We start from the raw sequence: 21,751 nt of genomic DNA on the forward strand, positions 1-21,751 counted from the left end.
GCAAATCCTGTGTCAGCTTAAATGCTCTCTGGTGCTTTTGTTGTGAAATTAACTGCACATACTATCAGGATGATTGATCTTTGAAGTTACTTATAGCATGTATAAAATAATTTAGAAAAGGGATAGGATTTCATAATGTTTTGAAGAAAAGTTTTCAAACATTTTCACATGGTTGTAAAATGTACCAACACAATTGACACTAGTTACGTTGCTAGAGATGGGTAGAGGATCATAAGGTACACAGATAGATGTGGATACAATATGATGAGGAGAAAGATGATTGCGATGGGAATTAATTACAACAGTCTTTGTTTGCATTTGTCCAAGAATTAAGAAGACAAATATTAGGTAGGACAAATACGGTTGGAAAAAAATATTTGACAGGTAGACAAGCAAACGGATTGATGTATTAATTCATAAAACAAAAATTTGGCAGATGTGTACTGGTTATTTAGCTAGCTAAAATATTAGGAATACAGCTGTCCAACATGTACACAAAAAACATTTTCTTCCAACAAATGAAAATAGCTACAGAAGCATGAGAACTAGTTCCAGGATGCAGATGGATTTTGAAGAATCACTTTATGAAAAAAAAAATAATTAAAAGTTAAAGAAAAATTGATTTTTTTACAAAGATATTTTAGATTAGCCCTTTTTTTAGTAGGCTTTGCTAAGTACCTTACTACTTATGTCACCAAACATTAATTATTTCATAGTAAATTAGTCTTTCACAGACAGGGTACGATGGTATCATGGAATCAACTGAACATACATTTTCTGATAACATTTGTGAGAAAATTACATTGATAGTCATTGCTGGTGTACTGAAATCGTGAGAATCTGTCAGACACATTCCTGGATTTTCCTGCGTTAGACTAGTCTGGCTGTGGGAAACAAGATCATGGCTATTTACCTACAATAGGACATTATGATCTGGCTGGGTGGATAATAAGATATGTCAAAAAAGCTGCTTGGAAGATTGGGGTCAGAGGGTAATTTTTAATGTGTGGTGTTGTTCCTGAAGGCTGGTGACAAGTGGAACAGCTCAGGGATGCATCTTGAGACCTGTTATGTTTCACATCTTCATCAGTGAATGATATGTGGTGGCAGAGTTCACTTTTCTCATGGTTGCATATGACACCTGTTGTGGTTTAACCCAGCAGGTAGCTAAAACACCGCTGTTTGTCCACTGTCCCCCCTCCCCCAGTGGGATGGGGATGAGAATCGGAAAATAAAGGTAGAACTTGTGGGTTGAGATAAAGACAGTTTCATAGGACAGGAAAAAAAAAAAGATAAGAATGATAAAGGAATATACAAAACAAGTGATGCAATTTGCTCGCCACCCGCAGACCGATGCCCAGTTAGCTCCTGAGCCGCAGCGCCCCGCCGGCCAGCTCCCCCAGTTTATATACTGAGCATGATGTCGTATGGTATGGAATATCCCTTTGGCCAGTTTGGGTCAGCTGTCCTGGCTGTGTCCTCTCTCAGCTTCCCGTGCACCTCCAGCCTTCTCGCTGGCAGGCCAGCATGAAAAGTTGGACAGTCCTTGACTGCTTAGCAACAACTGGACCCATCAGTCTGTTGTCAACGTTATTTTCATGCCAAATCCAAAACACAGCACTGTATCAGATATCAGGAAGAAAATTAACTCTATCCCAGCTGAAACCAGTACAGCACCATGCTGAAGGGACCAGTCAATATATTTGAGAACAGGTTTTCTGGTTTTGGCTGAGATAGAGTTCATTTTCTTCATAGTAGCTATTATGGGGCCGTGTTTTAGACTTGTGAACAAAACTGTGTGATAACACAGGGATATTTTAGCTATTGCTGAAGAGTGCTTACACAGCATCAAAGCCTTTTTCTGTTTCTTACTCTGTTGCCCCACAGTGAGTAGGTGGGGGTGCACAGGGAGTTGGGAGGTGACACAGCCAGGACATCTGACCCCAACTGATCAAACAGATAGCCCATACCTTATGACATGCTCAGTAAAAAAAGCTTACAGAAGGAGGTGAGGGGACACACATTCAGAGTTGTGGCATTTGTCTTCCCAAGTAACTGTTACATGTGATGAAGCACTGCTTTCCTGGAAATGGCTAAATATCTGCCTGCCAATAGGTAGTAGTGAATAAATTCCTTATTTTACTTTGCTTGCGTGCACAGCTTTTGCTTTATCTACTAAACTGTCTTTATCTCAGCTCATGAGTTTTCCCACTTTTACCCTTTTAGTTCTCTCTCCCATTCCACGGGGGGGCAGGAAGCAAACAGCTGTGTGGGGCTGGGCTGCCTACCTGGGTTAAACCAAAACAACAGGACTGTCAGTCACTAAGATCTAGCAAAGCTGGAACAATGGGTCATTGTAAATTCAACAAAGACAAATGGGAAGTTGTGCACTTCAGAAGGAAGAACACTCTTGCAATGATATAGGTAGGGAGCCGAGTGGCTTGCAGAACATCTCAGATGAAAGGCCTTGAAGTTCCTTGTAGTCATCAAGTTGAAAATGAGCCAGCATTTTACCCTGGCAATGAAGAAGGTCAGCAGCATCCTGAGCTGTGTTAACAGAGTGTAACCAGTAGGTTAAGGGAAAAAAAAATTCCCCTTCTACTCACCATTCATTAGACCATAACTAGAATGCAGTGTCCCATTTTGGACTCCCCAGTAACAAGACATCAGTGAAGCAGAGTGAGCTCAGCAGAAAGCCACCAAGATGGTCCTGGGGCTAGAACACTTGACCTTAGTGGAAAGGCTGAGGGAGCTGGCCTTGTACAGCCTGGAGAAGAAATGGATTTTGGGGGACCTAGCAGCAGTCTCTAACGTCTAAAAAGAGGTTAAGATCATGGGGACAAGTTTTTCACAGCAGACAAGGCACAACAGGCATAAGTTGAAGCAAAGTGGATCAGTCTGGCTATAAGGAAAAACATTTTCATGATGAGGACAGTCAAGCAGCAGTTGCTCAGAGTGGTTGTATCTACCCTGGTTGATTCTCAAGACTAGACTGGATAAAGGTCTGAACAATCTGATCTCATCTCCTAGGTGGACATCAGGTACTTCTAGTGCAATATTGGACTAGAGACCTTCTGAGGTGCCTTTCAACATGAACTATCCTATAAACAAATGTATAATACATAAATTACCTTTATATATCACCTAGGAGAAGATACCTTTTGCCTAATGTCAGTTACTTATGAGTGTAGTCTCAGTTGAACACTTCAGATCTCTCTTAGAGTCAGTGGAGAAGGCTAAGAATACCTGTCAGGCATTTCACTTCACTCTCACAGATGAGTCAAGCTCAGAAAGATGTATCTCCCTCAATGACAACTCAAAGAACCAATAAAACCTCAGATCATGGTATATCATATACAGCATGAAAGAAAATTAGATGTTTACAACCAAGTCAGTGACCAGGACCTCTGTATAATCAATAGGAAGAAACAGTAATTTCTGTGAGGCGATTCAATTTACCTGTTTTGGTTCTCTGCATCAGAATGAAATTAGTCATGAATTAGAAGTGCCTTTTTCTCTCCATGGTGTACCTTGGTGATTAGGCCTGATGCAGAAATTAACAGATCCTACACAACTAAAAGCATCTACTTCAGGGCATGATCCCTTACTTCCAGTCCTGGTGTACAGTCACTCATATACGCTCATACTGGTGGCTAACCTCCTACTGTTGTGTCCACGCTGCATAGCTCTTGCCTAAGTGTCATTTAGGCCCTGTGTTATATTTCCATTCTCAGAAATAATACTTCTGCCATGTACTCATTTTTCATTCAAAAATCCTAAAATAGAATGAATGGTAGACTGCAGCCCTTCAAAGTAATATCTTTATACATAATCTGATGCTGAGGATATGTGCATCATTCCCAAGGCTATGAGAGGGGGTTGTGTGCAGGTATTAGAGGTCAAATGACTGATGAAGTAGTCGTGGAAGACTGTTTTTAGTGAAAAGAGTAAAATCTGGCCTGATCTCATCCACTGCTAACTCAAAAGTAATTCTTTTGTAGAATCACAGCCAGATTTCATTTCAGAAGATAATACTTCATTCTTTCTATCTAATAGGGCAACCAAGAATGAACTAGCATTTGTGTGATTTGAATTACTAGAATACAATAACCTCAGAGAAACCCCAGGGTTATTTAGCAAAGTAGACACACCCAAAGTCTAAGCCTGCCATCCAGATTCCTTTTATAAAATTGCATCCTGAAAGTGATTAATCCTTTATTAGGCACTTCTTGTCAGATGGAATAATTTCATTTTTGGAGTTAGTTGGTTCCAGTTAAAGAGGAAGGCAGAAGCTGTCTTGGAGATGGATTTCTATGTTGTAAATATGTAGATGAGATGACTTCTCTACCAGCTTTTATATTGGGGTAGCAAAATAGCACTTGCCACTATGTAGTGGAAATATGTCATTATATTTTTCTTTTACTGAAAAGTCCTGAGAAGTATTATTATCACTGTATTTAAAAGGAAAGGCAATAGCCAAGAGCTCTCTGCCTACTGGAGACAAACATTGCCATTCATGAGCTCTGTATAGTGAAGAGGTTTGCCTATAGTTATGAAAGTTATAGTAAGTACTCTCATTGATGTTTGTATTGAATATCTTAATGATGGTAGTCTTCAGACTCTAGCGCAGTTCTTTCCCTGGCTCCTAAATACCTTGGGCTCCGGCCAAAACCAGTGAGAAGACATGGGTACAGACAATTTAATTGCAGACAATGGTAAGAACTCAGTGGAGTGCTTGCTCTGGTGTCTGTCTTCAGCAGCACCATGGTAGTTGTGTGTCTTTCAGACTGTTCTAGCTCTTTGCAGTCCCTATCACCAATGTCATTTTTGGGTCCATGAGTCATTCAGTGGAATAAAGCAGCTGCTGCAGAATGATATAAGTCTCCTGAGGCTTCTCTGTCATATCTCACAATCTCCAGCAGAGGAGTCTAGTAATGTAAGAGTATGCACTGATGTCTCAGCACCTGAAATATTGCCTAAGGGTGAAGAGAAAGGAACAGCACACTAAATAAATTCAGCTATATCACATTAACTTCTCATAGTGTTAATTTATTGTAAAGTAACAATAAAAATGTGTTTCTGAGACACATTTTCTTCGTAAAAGGCAAATACACTTTTTCTATTTTATGTCGAGAGATTGGTTTCACATGCCCCAAATGAAGTATAAGAAAAACAGAATGACATTTATTCTGAACCAGTGGATTAAAAAAAACCTGACCAGGCGAACCAAGAGGAAAATCTACAAGCAAAGAAACACATAAATAATTTGTAAACTTAAAATCATATATTAGCCTTTGAAAGTTCATGTGTATTTGTGTCTGTGCACTAACAACAAAAACAGTGTAATTCAGATAGTAATTATAATAGTAATAAAAAGTAAACTAAATGGTGGGCAAAGAGAGAGGGGAAGAGGGAAAAGAAGAAAAAGAGGAAAATGAAGCATTGTATGGTCCAGGAGTCATTTTGTTTTACAGTAATAACTGCCTTGAATTAGTTTTTATAAAAAAGTAGCAACAACTGTTGCTGTTACTCATGCCCATGATAATAACCTGTTCTGTAGCCAGAATACAACAAAGAGCCTGAATATCAACAACAGTCAGTCTTCAAGTGTTCCCGACTTACAAAGAATGAAGACGATGGTGTCTGATGACTATGTTTTCCAAGGCCTTTGTGAATGCCTTGTTTCTCAAGCTGTAGATTACTGGGTTCAGAAGGGGTGTGACCACTGTGTAGAGCACAGATACAGCCTTATTGAGCTCTGAGGACAGGTTATAGGTGGGACGGACATACATGGAAATCATTGTACCGTAGTATATAGTCACTACCATGAGGTGTGAGCTGCAGGTGGAGAAGGTAATTCTTTTTCCAGAAGCAGAGGGTATCTTCAGGATACTGAGGATTATAAGTAGGTATGACACAAGAGTCAACAGAAAGGAGCTGGAAAGGACCAGGAGAGAGAGGATGAAGATGACAGTTTCTGTGACAGTGGTGTCTGAGCATGAGAGCTTCAACAGTGGAGAGATGTCACAGAAGAAGTGATCAATGAGGTTGTAACTGCAGAAATGCAATCTGGAGACCATCAGACAGGGAAGAAAACCAGTGAAAACACCAGTGACCCAGGAGCCCACAGCCAGATGGGTATAAAACTCAGCAGTCATGGCCACACCATAGTGCAGGGGTTCACAGACGGCAAGGTATCGGTCATATGCCATCGCTGCCAAGAGGTAGCACTCAGTGGCTCCCAGGGAAATGAAGTAGTAAAGTTGTGCCATGCACCCTGAGAAAGATATGCTCTTCTTCTTTGCCAGTAGATTGGCCAGCATCTTGGGTACAATTGTGGTGGTGTAACAGACCTCAAGGAAAGAGAGGTTCTGGAGAAATTTGTACATGGGTGAATGAAGTTGTGGCTCCAGTGTCACCACTGAAATAATAATGATGTTTCCGAGGATAGTGAGAATATAAATAACCAAAACCACTGTGAATAGCAGGATCTGGCAGTGTGGGTTGCTACTGAAGCCCAGTAACCTGAATTCCAGCACTGTTGTAACATTTGCCATCTCTTGGAAAGAGCTAGGATTTTTCTGCTAAGGAAATAATCAGTATCAGAATATGTTAAATTTCAGTGGTGAAAGCACTATCTATAAAAATTATGAATCTCAAATAAACCTTTGGAAACAGTATCAAAGTTGCTACCAGTCTGTCCTTCTTTTCTCCCTCCCTCACTCCCATCCTGCTCTCTCTCCCTCCTGAAATACAAGTTTTAGCACGTATTTAATGAACTTTACATAGACAATTATATTCTATTGCAAATAGGCCAGTACACAGCCACTCTCCACACTTGCACACAAGGAGATATATAAGAAAGTACATAAATATGTCATATTTATAGACATAAAGTACATAAAGATATCACACTAATCCATAGTAAAAAGGTGTATGTAAACTTACACATATATAGCATATGAACTCAGACATGCCCCCTGCAAAGATCTGCTTGTCAATGAAAGAAATATAAAAACGCATATCCATAATCACAACACTGAAAATTCCACTCATTAATGAACACATGATTTTTTTATAAAAATGTATATACTCATTTGCATGGTCCTGAACATAAATGTACAAAGGCACACATAAGAACTCTCTCAAATGCTCTGCCATGGAGGAGTACAAACTTGCACACAGATTCACCAGCAATCTTATAATTTCTTGTTAAATACTGTAAGTAAAGATATAATTTCCACCTCAAGAATGGAAACCATGGAGAATAATCAGTTACTAGAAATTGATTAAAAGCAAAGTAGTTCATAGGAATAAAATTCATTTCCCATATCTATGATAAGGCACATGGGCAGTCATATCTAATTATTTACATATGAATCTATATGAACAATATTGAATATATGCCCAGTTTTTACAGAGCTGTTTTCTAAGCTGTGAACACATTTAGGTAGTGCTAAGTTTCAGTCTGCATTCGGGTTCTTGTCTCAGACTGTAACTTATCAGTAACTTACGTTTTTCAAGTTGAGGCACAATTAATGACAATATCAGAAAAATAGTTACCTGGTGAATTTAATCATCCTTTACTCTGTAGTTTCAGTCTTATTACTAAACCCTTTACATTGACTACAACATCATATTGGATAGAAACCCTTTTAGACTGAACTACCTCCTGGTTAGTCTTGACTTTCATAGACAGACACGGATAAAGGATGAATTGTACCAAGCATTGATTTCAGTTGTTGTTGAGGATCTCTGGGGAGTAATCCCATGAGTGGAGTCACTCCATGGGGCACCCTAGCAACAAGGGACTGATGACTCATCTGCAAGGAAGAGTTTGTTGGTAAAAGAAACCCTCTGGAAAAGCTGCATTCAAAATTCACCAGAAACTTTCAGCTAGTTGAAAGATCAACCAGATCTTTCAGCTAACCAAACTGCTTTCTGCAAAAAGTTCATATGTAGCATTTCAAATAATTTTAAAGTCAAATCCTATCTTGAAAAAGAAAAGTTTTTTAAAGCACACAAAAATACATGGAAGATCTCAGTCTGGGACATTTTCACAGTATATTTCACTCAGGCTGTATCTTTCCACTACATCTTCTGAGATGGGACACTTTGGGAAAGTGTCACTGTCCTCTCTAATGAGAGGAAATGGCCTAAAGTTGCACCAGGGGAGGTTTAGACTAGATATTAGGAAAAATTTCTTTACTGAGAGAGTGGTCAAACATTGGAATAGGCTGCCCAGGGAGGTGGTGGAGTCATCATCACTGGAAGTATTCCAAAAAACGTGGCACTTCAGGACATGGTTCAGTGGGCTTGGTGATGGTGGGTTAATGGTTGGACTTGCTGATCTTAATGTTCTTTTTCAACGTTAATGATTCTGTGATTCTGTGAAAGTTGTCTAGCCAAAGCACGTTGCTGCTTGTTGACCATAGATGGGCTTCCAAAGGTATTTTTCACAATTCCTAATTACCTTAAAAAATGTTACAGCAATAAACTAGGAATAAAAAAAAAAAAGTGAAAAGAAAATTTTGCCACTTATTTCCATTTATGATTTTTGTTTTCAATCAGTGATCAAGAAAGAGTAAAACATAAAAATATCTTCCTTTTTTTTTTTTTTAAACAGAAATCTTACTGATAAGGAAAACTTTAAAGAAAATTTTCTCATGATTTTTCTACTTCCAAGCAGATTTAACAGTACAAAGGACAGGTTGCCATGAGGTCCACCCAAAACCATCTCTTCTTCAGGCTGATAAAGCTCAACTCCCTCAGCCTGTCCTCTCTGGGAAAGTGCCCTAGCCCCTTGGTCATCCTGTAGCCCCCCACTGAACTCACTCCAGCTTGTTGATGTTTTACTGGTCTTTACTGGGAGGACTAAAACTTGGAGCAGTGTCTATATGTGGTGTAACAAGTTCTGAGTAAATAAAGGAGGATAATCTCTTCCCTTGATCTATTGGCTATGCTCCCTTTAATGGAGTCCAGATCCTTTTGGTCATCTTTGTTATTGGGGCACACTTCTGGCTCATGTTCAGCTTGCTGTTTGAAAAGACCCCTGCAAGTCTTTTCATCAAAGCTGATCCTCAGTCACTCAGTCCACAGTCCATGCTATTGCAAGGGTGGCCTACCTTCTCAGGAGCAGAACTTTGCATTTGTTCTTGTTGAATTTAGTAAGGTTTCTTTTGGCCCATTCCTCCAGTCTTTCTGTATCTCTTTAGATGGCAGTTCTGCATTTGAACTTACCAACGGGTCACCCTGATATGGTATCACCTGCCACCTTGAAAAGAGTAAACTCTGCTGCCTTCCTCTGGTTCTTGGGAACCTCCTCTGATCTTCATGATTTTTCCAGGCTAATAAAGAGCAGCCTTGCAATGACATTGGCCATTTTTCTAATTGTCATCAGGTGGAGCCTGCTGGATCCCATGGACTTAGATGAGTTGCGTTCTCTCAAGCACATGGTTAGAAACCACAGAAGTGCCTGAGAATGGTTGCATAGGAATTTAGGGCTTTATTAAAAAATGTGGTGGGATCTATAGCCCAGCTGAAGTGCATCTATACCAATGCCCACAACATGGGCAACAAACAAGAGAAGGTGGATACCATTGTGCAGCAGGAAAACTATGATATATACAGTTCTTGTACTTGAAGAATGTTGTTCTTAAAGACCTGATAACTTTACACTCTTAGTTGAAATTTATGTGAATATCCTGTTAATTTCTGTGCTGGACATCAGCTCTCTAAAGCTACTAACCCCTTTGATACATTACATATGCTTCCATTTCTCATATTTCTGTCTTGTTAGTGATGCCATAAGTTGGGGTTGGCCATCTGCATATATAGTACTGTACTTTCATTATCTGTAACATCCTGCAATTCCTCATGTTGTTGGCCTGTTGAGGGGTCTATAAATTGTTACGGAAAAAGTCGGCAAGAAAACCCTCTAACACTTATTTTGAAGTTTTAGAAGGCAGTTGTTCTTTATTGCAGTGCTGGATGCACAGGGGATCGCTCCACCTAAAGTGCATACCCTGAAACAAAAGTTCATCCTTTATATATCTTAAAGACATGAATATTCACACATTTTCTGAGAAATCTCCACCTCCCTGCTGATCTACTACAATTACATAACACTGACGTTGCAAAACTACACTATGCATATGCAGGGGTCTTGGGTGGTCATTGGTGGTCATTTGGGGAGTTAGCCCCCTACTCCTTTTTCCTTGTTATGGTCGCAGGTGTCCTGGGGATAGTTTCTTCTCCTTGGATGTTTGCTCCTTCTGTTGTCCAGCTGAGCGATTCCTTCTTATCATCCTTGTTTGAGCACTCCTACGAGGATGTTTCTGTGCTCAAGGTTAAGATATCTCCTCTGTACTCATCAGTTTCTCAGTCCTTGCTCTTAACTCTTCTTTGTTTTGATTTCATGAGGCCTCTTGGTTAGCATTGAGTCAAGTATAGCCTAAGAACTATGAGAGTAGGCTGTGAATCACACAGTTATTAGGCTAAAGAAATCTGTACAAAAGTTAAACTAATCATGTAATCAATAACCTTCCAGAAGTACATAAATGTATCAAAATCAGGTTTGGCCATCAGTTGGTACACCTTAACATGTACATCCCCCTTGTTATAGCACCTGGGCAGTTTTTTTGAGGGGAGGGGAGAAGTGCAGAGAAGCAGAGGGTGAAGATGGAGTGGGGGTGGGAAAGCAGAGAAGAAGGGAGAAAAGGAGCTAGTTATGCATAAGCAGACTACTAGTAAGTACACTTATTTGATCAAGCCCCATGGCTGGTTACTGCAGTCTACTCTATCTTCTTACTATCTCTATTCCAAACTATTTTCTTCATGGGCACTATGGTAAATTAATAGCTGGTACACTTTGGATGATGATGACAGGTTTTTAATTTAAGGTACACTGCTTGGACATTAGCCATAGGCAGCACTTACTGACTCAGTATCCATATATTTTTCTGTAGACTGCTGCAAAATCTGTGTTTGAAAGACTGTTATTTCTATAGAAATGTCTTATAAGTAATATGAAACAAATTTTCTGAAACTGGAAAGCTGACAACATGGTCTGATAATTCATATAACCCAGCATTACACAGAGGATTCAGTCTTACCTGACAATTCAGTCACCAACGCATAGGTATTCACACATGGAGCTTGTCACTACAGTAGTGTCCAAGTTCCCCTTCCAGAGCCCAGTGAAGTAACAGACATCAATGGTGTACTGTTGCCAGGACCCAGGCAAGGTTGCTAAATGCTAGTTGCCTAGGCTTAGGGAACTGGGTCCCACTTTAGGGACATAAAGCGTACAAGAGCAAGTACTCAATTTGGCCACCTAAATCACTCTCTCTTTTTTTTTTTTTTTTTTTTTTTTGGCACTGACTCCATCTGCAGGGGCTATTCTAGAAGCTGAGATACCTGGTTCCCAGGTATACACTACATACAGCTCCGCAATCTGATCTTGGACCAAGGCCTGCTGAAGATATTCCTGCAGACTTTGAATCGGCAGAGATATGGGGAGTGTGGGGTTTTATACCTATTAAATGTGCAGGAACTGTGTTGCTTATCTTTCTTAAGGATGTTTTGAACTTCAGTGTAAATTGCCTTCCTGTTACTCCCTTTACCCTGGGAGTTAGTGTAATACCAAGCAATTCACATTTCCTAGGGTTCTGGCTGTGCCCTGTGACTCTCTTAATCTGACCATATCTTCCATGGCTGCCCTTTTCCTTAGCCACATTGCCTCATTGCCTCATACGTAATGACGTTTTCTAGGCATCTTTCTAACTAGGATCTGTCTCTTAAGGCTCAGGGCTGTTTCTGTTGCTTTCTGAAATATCTGAGAGGCCTGTGGCAGTAGTAGCGACTCATATGATACTCACTTTGATTTGGTGGCCAAAGGGAGTCTTGTTGTTATTAATGTTAACAACATATCATTGTATTGCTTCATGCCTTGAGAACAAAACATTGTTAATGAATAATAACAGCAATTTTAGTGATTCTCCCTTGACATTATTAACACACTTTCGAAATCACCATCAAGCAAAATTTTAAATTCAAAGACTTTACTTAGAGAAAATAGATAAACCACTCTAGTGTAACAGAAGTAATGAGGTATCCCTGAGGATGAAGTTGGATCCTGATATCAACTGTGCATGGAGACAGGATGTGTATGACTTTCTCATACACACTGTAAACTGAACTAAGTTGGTATTAAAGTCTCACACTGAAATGAGACCATAAGGGAGCAGATGAACATGAAGAACAACCTATTATGGCCTGTGTCTTACTAATACAGATTTCTTACCCACCAAAACATCAGTGGAGCCATGATGAAACAGAACCTTTGCTGTCCCTTTGCATGCAACAGAATATTTTTTTGCAGCTCTAAGAATATCCCCAACCCACCCATGCTTTTGTTACTAGAACAAAAGTACTAGAAATGTTGCTGAGGAGAAATTATTCTTAACTGATAGAAACCAATACAGATATTGTTCCTGTTCACCATAACTTCAGTGTACACTGCCCCTGTTTCATGCAGTGTGGGGAATCTACCCAGTTCATAGTGGATATCATGGAGACAAGCTTAGCCACAAGGTAAATTCCCTCTGTAGGCAGTAGGGTGTAACTTCAGATGAATTGGATGTGACCCTATTGACCATCAACATGTTCACAGTCCAGTTCTGGAGCAGAGGTCACAGTTTTAAGGGTTGTATAACAACCAACTGCCAACACCAGCAGACTCTGGGACCTAGAGATTTGTCCTTCCCAGCCACTGGAGGCCAGTGTGGTGCACCTTGAGGTCAAGAGGTCTCTCTGTCCCAGGCTGATAGATGCAGCTGCTGGTTTTGCATTCACGTGTTCACCCAGTAGTGAGCACATATCCTAGAGAGGCACACACTTGCATACACACACAGGACATTAACCTGTCAGCTAAACAAACTGCCACAGAGAAGGGTACTGACTTTAGCACCTACGTAAAACATTGCCAGAACTCACAAGAAACATAAGTTTCAATAACCAAGTCCCATTCCTCCTCTCCGGCTGACTGGGATTGAAGTTCAGTAGCAAACACACCCAAACATTCACTCTCTAGATTCACCAGCATACCGCTTGTATATAAGGGTGGACCCTCAGTCCATCTGGTGTACATGCCCACATCCTGGGCTGTCTTACTTGCTATGTGGATCTTCTCTTAACTGCCCACTAGCCCAGCTTTATGTTTGCTAGCAAACAGGTGCATATACTCACACCATCATCTTCTCTCACATGCACCTCTGCCCCCATTGAGAAACCCCTTGAATTTCAGCATGGGCTCTTGGTGTCCTCGGACCCTGGATATCCACATCTTGCTCAGAAACTGAGTCTGAGAAAGATTGATACAGGGTTTCCTCCACTGGCTAGTCCAGCCTGAAATCTGAGTGTGGATTACACATACACACCTATACACATCAGGTCAGTTGAAAATATAAACACAATGATCCCTCGGTTTTTGGCATGCCAGCCACATGGGTCTCACGATCCATGGTCTCTCATTGCTGGTGCTTAGACCCTCACTAGCTCCAGTTGCTGGCTCCATAGACACACGGACTTCATGACCCATTATCTGACTCCTGTTGCCGGCACTTGATTTATTCACTCCAGTGTCTCCAGTTGCTGACACCTAGAGTTCACAGTATTCATACATGGCATAGAGATTTAAATTATCAGGATAGTTAAGAAAGTATTTAATAAGAAGATCAAAGACCAATTCTCTTTGATCATTTCCCATAGCATTCTTTAATAGGTTTTGCATTGTCACATACATAGGACTGGGCCAGAGAGCGAAGGCAGATCTGTTTGCTGCACAAAACAAGTCCTATGATAAGAGGTGTGCGACGAGCGAGGGAAGACAAGCAGCCGACTCAATATGAGTGATAAAGCAAGCTTCAACTTTATTGCAAAACCCTACACATATTTATACACTGAATTCTACCTAATGCATACTTGTCTTACAATCATTGGCTTAGCTCTAAAGGTTACATTATCATACTCCTCCTACTTGCGGTTACTGCTATGTGGTCCGGGTTCCATCCTGGTTTCCTTACTTCTTCTTAGCTGTTTATCACAGCTCCTTCTCCTCAAGGCCAAGCCCTGCAGGTGTCCAGCTGTTTACCAGCTTCCCAATGCCAGATACTGCTATGCGGTCCGGGTTTCATCCTGTTTTTCTTACTTCTTCTTAGCTGTTTCCCACAGCTCCTTCTCCTCAAGGCCGAGCCGTGCAGATACCCAGCTGTTTACCAGCTTCTCAGTGCCACAGCTCCTTCTCCTTAAAGTCGAGCTGTGCAGAGTGATCCCAACAGAGGTGAAGTCAACCTCCAAAACAGAGAATGTGCTCCTGAGAAATCCCCTGGTTGTGGACAGCCTATTATCTAGACAGCATGTGAACATTCCTAGCACTTTCCCTGTTTGCTTCATCATGCAGGTGAGCAAGGGTGAGGGAGATGAGAGCCAGAGGATTTGAGGTTATAGACACACAAGTGGAGAATTTTGTGTTATGTTCTTTCCATTCATGCACCCCTGGGTGCAGTTGGAATAAACTGACACACAGACATTGAATCCACTACAGATTCCCAGGGATGTCTGCCTAGCATCTGCTCCAGAAGGACATGGCTTTCCTTTAGGTCTTGTCTTGTGTTTGCTCCATGTAGCTGTCCTGGACACCCAGGCATCTTACATGGTGCTAGATTCCTCTTTTAGGCCATTACATTCAGTGTCCCAAGCTGTTTGTTGTTTTCATTGTTGGGATTTACATGTGCCCAAACTTCTGTCACGGTCAATGGAGCTCTAGTGAATGGAGCCTAAAGAAGGGCCTAGCTGCCCAGCTCTCTCTTTGTGACAAACACCTCCATTGCCGGGTTAGCTAAATGGTTCTTTAAGTTCTATTGATTTTACTGGCAAAGGTAGGTTCAGTTGCCCTAAAAGTAGGCAGTATCATTTGAAATAGTCAAGGTGAATCCCCTCCAGCACTTAGGTGATTGCTAGAAGGATATGGATCTCATAATTCGACCACCATAACTTGTAAAAAATTGTAGATGCTTTGAGATGCCAGAGCATCTCAAATATCACCAAGAATTTATGTGTGTTAACTTAAACCTGTCCTCCATCTCCATTGATTCTATTAGGAACCTAGAAAAGGAGCTCATATGCTGTGCACTTTGTTCTGTGAACACCTAAACTTCAGCAAGAGGAATCATACTTCCCATGTCTTTGTGGAATACACTGAAGGGAAATGAATCCAAACCCATTCTTATGGCTCCTAACCAGGACTGATGCCTAGATTGACTCAGCCAAATCAGTACCCTGAATGTGGGCAAAATGAATGTAGATTTAGGAATGGAATAAGGTCTTCTATAGAAAAAAATCTCAATCTGCCTCAGAAATGCACCCTCAGATAGGAAAAATCACACTGCTGGGCTCTGCCTCTCTCTAAACATTGCTTAGAGAGGAAATAGAAATCTAGTGGATTTCAGGGAACATTCCCCAGGCATGATAGGAGCATCTAAATGGAAACTAATAAACGAACAAACAAACAGAGTAGTTCTAACTACTACAGTCCATCTTCTGGACTACAACATGTGTCTTCCTCACCTGTCTGTGGTGTCCTTTATTAAGGATGTCAGGAGAGGTGGCCTCCTCCTGCAGCCCTAGCCCAGGACCCTCCTCCCCAGCCACTAGAGCCCAGCCCAGTTGCCTGGGTACCAGGGTCCCTGCCCAGGCCGAGGGACACAGCTGCTGCTTTTCCATCTGCAGGTTCAGCCAGTGACAAAGCTGAGCATGTGTCTCAGAGACACACACAAAGAACACTAAGGCAACCCATCAGACAGACTTCCACAGACAAGTCACTGCTGTCACCAGCACCCACACACAGAACCTACAACACACCCAAGCACAGACAGCAACGTCCCCTCCTCCTCTGGGGCTGGCAGAGACAGAAGGTCACTAGTGCAAACACACACAGGACACTCTCTTGGTTCACAAGCTTACACACATTCACAAGTCTCCTGAGCACCAGCACAGCCCCTCTGCTGCCTGGTACACCTGCCTGGGCCCCAGCCCTCTTACCCACCCATGGGTGCCCTATACTCCAGCTGGTCCAGCTTGATATGCACTGCAAGCACACAGCACTCACATGCTCATCCCAAGGTCACCCCACACTCCCAGGTCCCCCCCAGGCCACTTTGGAGGCCAGCCAAGGTTCAGATCTTGTCTTTCTTGTGTCCTACAAGAAAGCCTCTAATCCCCACTCCAGTGCACCAAGGAAGGAGATTTGTACCCATCTTTGTGGGGCTCCCCTGTTAAGTCAAGCAATGGAGAGCTCCTTGGCTTGACCTTTCCCTCTAGGGTTCTCATTCTTAGGGCAGAAATTGCAGCTTTTGACAGCCAGCCTTGTCAAGAATTCCCCCAAGAGCAGAGGTCGCCACCTGGCTTGTTGATCTGGAGGAAGGATTCTGTGTTCAGTTTCAAGATGACCTGGATTCAAAAAGAAAAAGAGATGGTCTTCCCCCTGTTTCCTGGCTGTGTGAACCGCACAGCATGGGTGTCCAAGGTGCTGTGGTAACTAAATGCTTCACCAGAAGATAAGGTCACAGGAAATATACATTTCTCACATCCCTGGCCACGTTGGCAGTGTAAACTCACCCTTGAATCCAGGCTTAGTTCATTTCTACATGAACAATTTCAAGCCAGGAACAGAGCCTGATGCTACTGGCTTCTTCCAGGAGTCAAATAAAAGCACAGGGGAAGCCAGTCTCCTTTGTAGGAGGACTGTGTGGAAATTACACTGATGATCCATAGTTTGGGGACAGAGGCAAACAACTCAGGTGCCAACACTGAAGAAAGATGATCAGAGAAGTACCAGCTCATCAGGCAATAGAGGAAAGAGGAAATACTCCTGTCCCCTGCCTGACTCTGTCCTCATTGTAGCTCCTACCCAGTGTCTTGCTTGTTTGTGTTGTTGCTCAAGAAGGGCTTGCTACTGTAAAGAGAGAAGCAGGAGATGTGCTGGCATGCCTTAGTTGCACTTCCTCCTCTGATAATGAACAGAATGAGATAAGATCAGGGAAGACAAGTGTGTTTGTAAGAAGATAAGTCAATCTAATGGCTTCTAAGCTGCAAGCAAAGAAATGTGCCTAAGACCAAAAAAAACCCCAAAAAACCAAACCAAACAAAAGACTTGAAATGGCTTCTGTGCCTGAAAGACTGTTGACACTTGCATTCAGACAGGCTGACTTGGAGTCCATGGGTCTTCCTGTCTCCCCATGGTCTTCTGATGGACAGATTCCTGCCCAGGGATGGGTAGGATGCAGAAGGACATGCCGGCCTTGGGTCTTCACTGCTTTTCTCCTCTCAAAGCACCTGTTGCCTTCTCAGCCTCAGAAGGTCATAATGAGGAGCTAGGAACCAGGATCTCTTATGTCTGTTGTGTCCAGGAGGGCAAGTGGCATAGAGCAAACTCAGAAGGGCCCATTTCCCCATGCTGGTTGGGGAATGAAGAGCTGTAATTCAGGATGGAATGACCAGAGGGAATCTTTTCAGCACAACCTCTCAAGAAGCCTTCTTCCACACACAGCTGGCACAGCTATCTGCATGGCATAAGCACTTTTTTCCTCAGTAGAGAGCAACATTTTGGTGCAAATGAGTGATGGCCCAGAATGAACAGAGCGCCTTGAGCCTACACACCTGAACTGAAAAAAAATCAAGCCATTACTTCTCTGGCCACAGAGGAACCAATCACATAATTTCTAAGGCTGTCTTTCCTTCATTCAGAGGATGGAGCTGTGGATTGTTCCAGGCCACACTGAAAGATTTTCACTTCCTTGGCAGTCTATAAATCAAAAGGACACACTGGGGGCTTTGCTCTTTAAATGTCCTTCTTTCCTCTTATCCCCCACAGAGCGTTCCAACCTAAAAGTGCTATGGGATTTGGTAGTTTGACGCAGAAATGCTTCACATTAATGGACATCACTGCCCCAGTGTTCTGGGGTTCAGAGGTTTGGAGTACCTGGCGATCCATACTTTCAACAGCCAAAGGATGGAGATACAAACTCTGTTTTAAGACTGGCTGTAAATCTCAGTTTATCTCCCATTTTGTCTTGATCACACAGGTCTCAGGAGAGGTTGCTGCAGAGCTCAGGTGTTGACCATGTGCCTTTTCTATGATTTCATCTTAGAGAGCACCTGCAATACAACAAGGACCATGTCTCTAGGGCTGCTGAAGAAAGATCAAATACTTTAGTTCCCCCCAATTTAATAGATGAAACACAGAAACAAGAGAAGGACTGCAGAGGTAAGTAAAAAATATCTTGGCTTGACTGGAATTTCACCATAGTCATTGAGTTATCCCAAACAAGCTGAATTCAACTGAGTCTGAACAGTTTCTGTTGTTTCTTGAATACAGATATCACCAAATTTATATTCAGGACTTAGTATACTATTTTACAATTCAGCATCAGTGACTATGAACCAAAGCTCATGTCAAAGATGCTTGAAATTACCAGGGGGAGGAGAGGCAGACAGAGGTATACCAAAGGGTAGAACAGATCTGGAAAAGAATTTGGAAAACTAAAGGCAGAGGGGTCAAATAGAGGCGATGAGAATGAGGAAGGGATGATTCCCACAACACCCAATTTGAGGACTTATACTAGGATTCCTGAGCTCTGTGGCCTCCACCTATAAACAGTGAAGAAAAACGGAGTAGGCAGTCACCAAAGAGGCCAATTCAGAAGTGCTGTTACAGTAGTCTGAATCATGCTTTGGATGTACCTTACCTCTAGGGGCTCACCTAAGAGTGGGATCAATCTTACCGAATGGGATCACATGAAAGCGAAGCATTCTGTCTCAGAAAGTCATTGAGGTTTACTTTATGGTCAGTGGAAAGAGGAAGGTGCCTTTGAAAGCCTCCTGAAGGAGACTTTGTCTACCTAAGTCTGGTACCAAAGATAAAGGGTTACCTTTTCCTTTCTAAAGGCCTTATCAGTCTTTCCTGCCTTCCCAAAGACTTTATTCACTTCTTCTAGAAGTCTTACTTTCCTAAGTAAACCAGGTCCCACCTTAAAGTACAGGTTGTATCATACTGTGCTGTACTGCAAAGTATATGACCCAGTGCTATTGATAACTGTCTTTAATAATTCTGCTTCTTATAATGCACATATGCAGAATTGCACAATCACTGGATTTGTGCTTTCTTTTCAACATATGTATTCCAGGAGACATCTGATACAACTGATTTCACCTCATTTTAGACACTGGTACACATCTGTACCTGAACTGATTATTGAGACATCTGTGACAGTTGGTGGAGTGAAATACATTCTTCTAATGGGCAACTTCTCAGGTCCATTTTAGGCTTTTACCTCAGAACAAGGCAAATTTGTCCTCTGGAAGTGCTTATTTCCACCACTGAAGACTGATTTTCTCCTTAATTTACCTCTGTGTAAATCAGTTGAGGCAAACTCTAATCCTGAACAAGCTTTTAAAAAGCTACACATTTGTTGGGTCATTTTCAACTCAGGAGACTGGTGTGAAGTCTCTCTTTTCTCTACTGAGGACAGACTAGTCTGAAGGCTTGAAAGCACGATCATGATGAAGCACCCTGAGAGGTTACAGCATCTTTCTTGAGCCATTTTATCTGGTCATGACAGGTATTGGTTTACCCTGAATTCTGTGCCTAGTAGTCAAGACGCATCTAAACACAGTTATTCAGTTTCGTTGTACAGATCCATGAGGTTCTTGGCAGACTTCCAGATGAATAGAGTGAGACTTCTCTCAATCCTAATGAAGATCTGCAAATGCTGTGCAATTTACTTGGATAACTGAGATGTGTGAAACAGCATAGGGCACCTATGTATAAGCACCAAAATGCCCATACATACACAGAGATCTGAACTTGTCATGCAATGCTTCCTAAACTTTCAAAAGAGTCAGTGCACCATGACAGGTCATCTCTCATTTTAAGCTTTGTAACTATTATAAGTGTCCACGTTGTGATGCAAGGTGACTGAAGGTAGAATGAAACCACTAATAAAACCTAAAATCCTCTGGAGCTCAACTGTTGTTCTAACAGAACATGCACATAACACAGACATCATACCAGGTGAATCAAATAGGTGGGAGGATGGAAAAATAGACTTATGGGCTGCTGGACAGGTTGGGTGGGATCTGTCTTCATTGTTTATCAAGACATCTGAGATTTCAGCATCTGAAACACAGACATCTCACAAGTGATTGAGAAGCCTAAGCACATGTCTATAGATTTAGATATCATGGGCTATCCAGCATATCCACACAAGGCTCACAAATGTGACACAAGATCCACAGGAGTGCACCCTGGCTTCCCTGCATGGCAGATGGTGGCCAGGGTGCACAACATCAGTCTTCTCAAAGCTTTGGTTTAGGACTGGAATTGACTCTATGAATTTCATGTAAGCTGCTGCCAACAGCAGAGCTATTTGGCTTGACTTAAGGAATGCACCATTCTTGTCACTGTGTCTTTATTGTTCCAAGATGAAATCCTCTGAAGAAGGGACCACTGGAAATAAAACTTCTGCAATCATGTTTGTTATCCTGGGTTTTTCTCATCGGCCAGGCATGAAAGTCATCTTCTTCATCCTATTTCTATGTGTTTACATCACCACGGTGCTGGGAAACCTCATTATTCTTCTTGTAATTAACATGGATCCTGTCCTCCACATTCCCATGTACTTCTTCCTCAGGAACTTGTCATTTCTGGAGATCTGCTACACCTCTGTCACCCTGCACAGAGTGCTGGTCAATCTTCTCTCAAGTGATACGTCCATCTCTTTTGCAGGTTGTGCTGCACAGATGTATTTCTTTCTGTTCTTTGGGGCAACTGAGTGCTGCCTCTTAGCTGCTATGGCATATGACCGCTACCGAGCCATATGCAACCCTCTGCATTACATGGATATCATGAATAAGAAGGTCTGCATGCAGCTGACTGCTTCCTCATGGATACGTGGCAACCTTGTGGCTCTTGGGCACACTACGTTTACCTTCTCTTTGCCCTTCTGTGGCTCCAACGTCATCAACCATTTCTTCTGTGAGATCCAGCCAGTGCTGATGTTGGTGTGTGGGGACACTTACTGGAATGAGCTACAGATTATTCTGGCTGCTGCCTTTGTCATCCTGATGCCTTTTCTGCTCATTTTGGTGTCCTACAGCCTCATCATTTCCTCCATCCTCAAAATCAGGTCTGCCAAAGGAAGGTATAAAGCATTCTCCACTTGCTTCTCACATCTCATGGTAGTGACATTATTCTATGGAACAGCTGTATTCATCTATATACGTCCCAAATCCAGCTATTCCCTGGATGTGGACAAGGTGCTTTCTCTGTTCTATTCTGTAGTGACCCCTATATTGAACCCTGTTATCTACAGCCTTAGGAATAGGGAGGTGAAAGGTGCTCTCTTTAAAATGAGAATGAAGATATTTCACCCCAGCTCCTAGGTCAGCTCCCCTCAGCTGAACAACCATCCACAAATATCTCCTCTCAGAAGAAGCACTGGCACATTGCCAAAGGGATATAAGAAAGATCAGTGACAGGACTTTAGGATAGGAAGGCATTCAGCTCACCTGGGTTCAAAGAAAGTAATTAGGTGTCTACACAGGAGTATCTGGTGGCATTTGAAGTGCATAGCCTCCAGCTGCTATTATAGAACATGTGCATCTCCATTAAGTTACAGTGCCAGTACCACTT

General features: G+C 42.0%; 2 protein-coding genes across 2 annotated transcripts; one reads left to right on the forward strand and one right to left on the reverse strand.

Moving 5' to 3' along the window:
* Positions 1 to 5,618: 5,618 nt before the first annotated feature.
* On the reverse strand, positions 5,619 to 6,557 carry LOC104627119 (olfactory receptor 11L1-like). The gene has a single exon (XM_010295226.1). The coding sequence runs from the start codon at positions 6,555 to 6,557 to the stop codon at positions 5,619 to 5,621; it is 939 nt and encodes a 312-aa protein (XP_010293528.1).
* A 14,032-nt stretch (positions 6,558 to 20,589) lies between these two features.
* Positions 20,590 to 21,501, forward strand: LOC104627120 (olfactory receptor 10C1-like). The gene has a single exon (XM_010295227.1). The coding sequence runs from the start codon at positions 20,590 to 20,592 to the stop codon at positions 21,499 to 21,501; it is 912 nt and encodes a 303-aa protein (XP_010293529.1).
* The last annotated feature ends 250 nt before the right edge of the window (positions 21,502 to 21,751 follow it).

This window comes from Phaethon lepturus, unplaced genomic scaffold, assembly GCF_000687285.1.
Source record: "Phaethon lepturus isolate BGI_N335 unplaced genomic scaffold, ASM68728v1 scaffold11409, whole genome shotgun sequence".
Classification (NCBI taxonomy): domain Eukaryota; kingdom Metazoa; phylum Chordata; class Aves; order Phaethontiformes; family Phaethontidae; genus Phaethon; species Phaethon lepturus.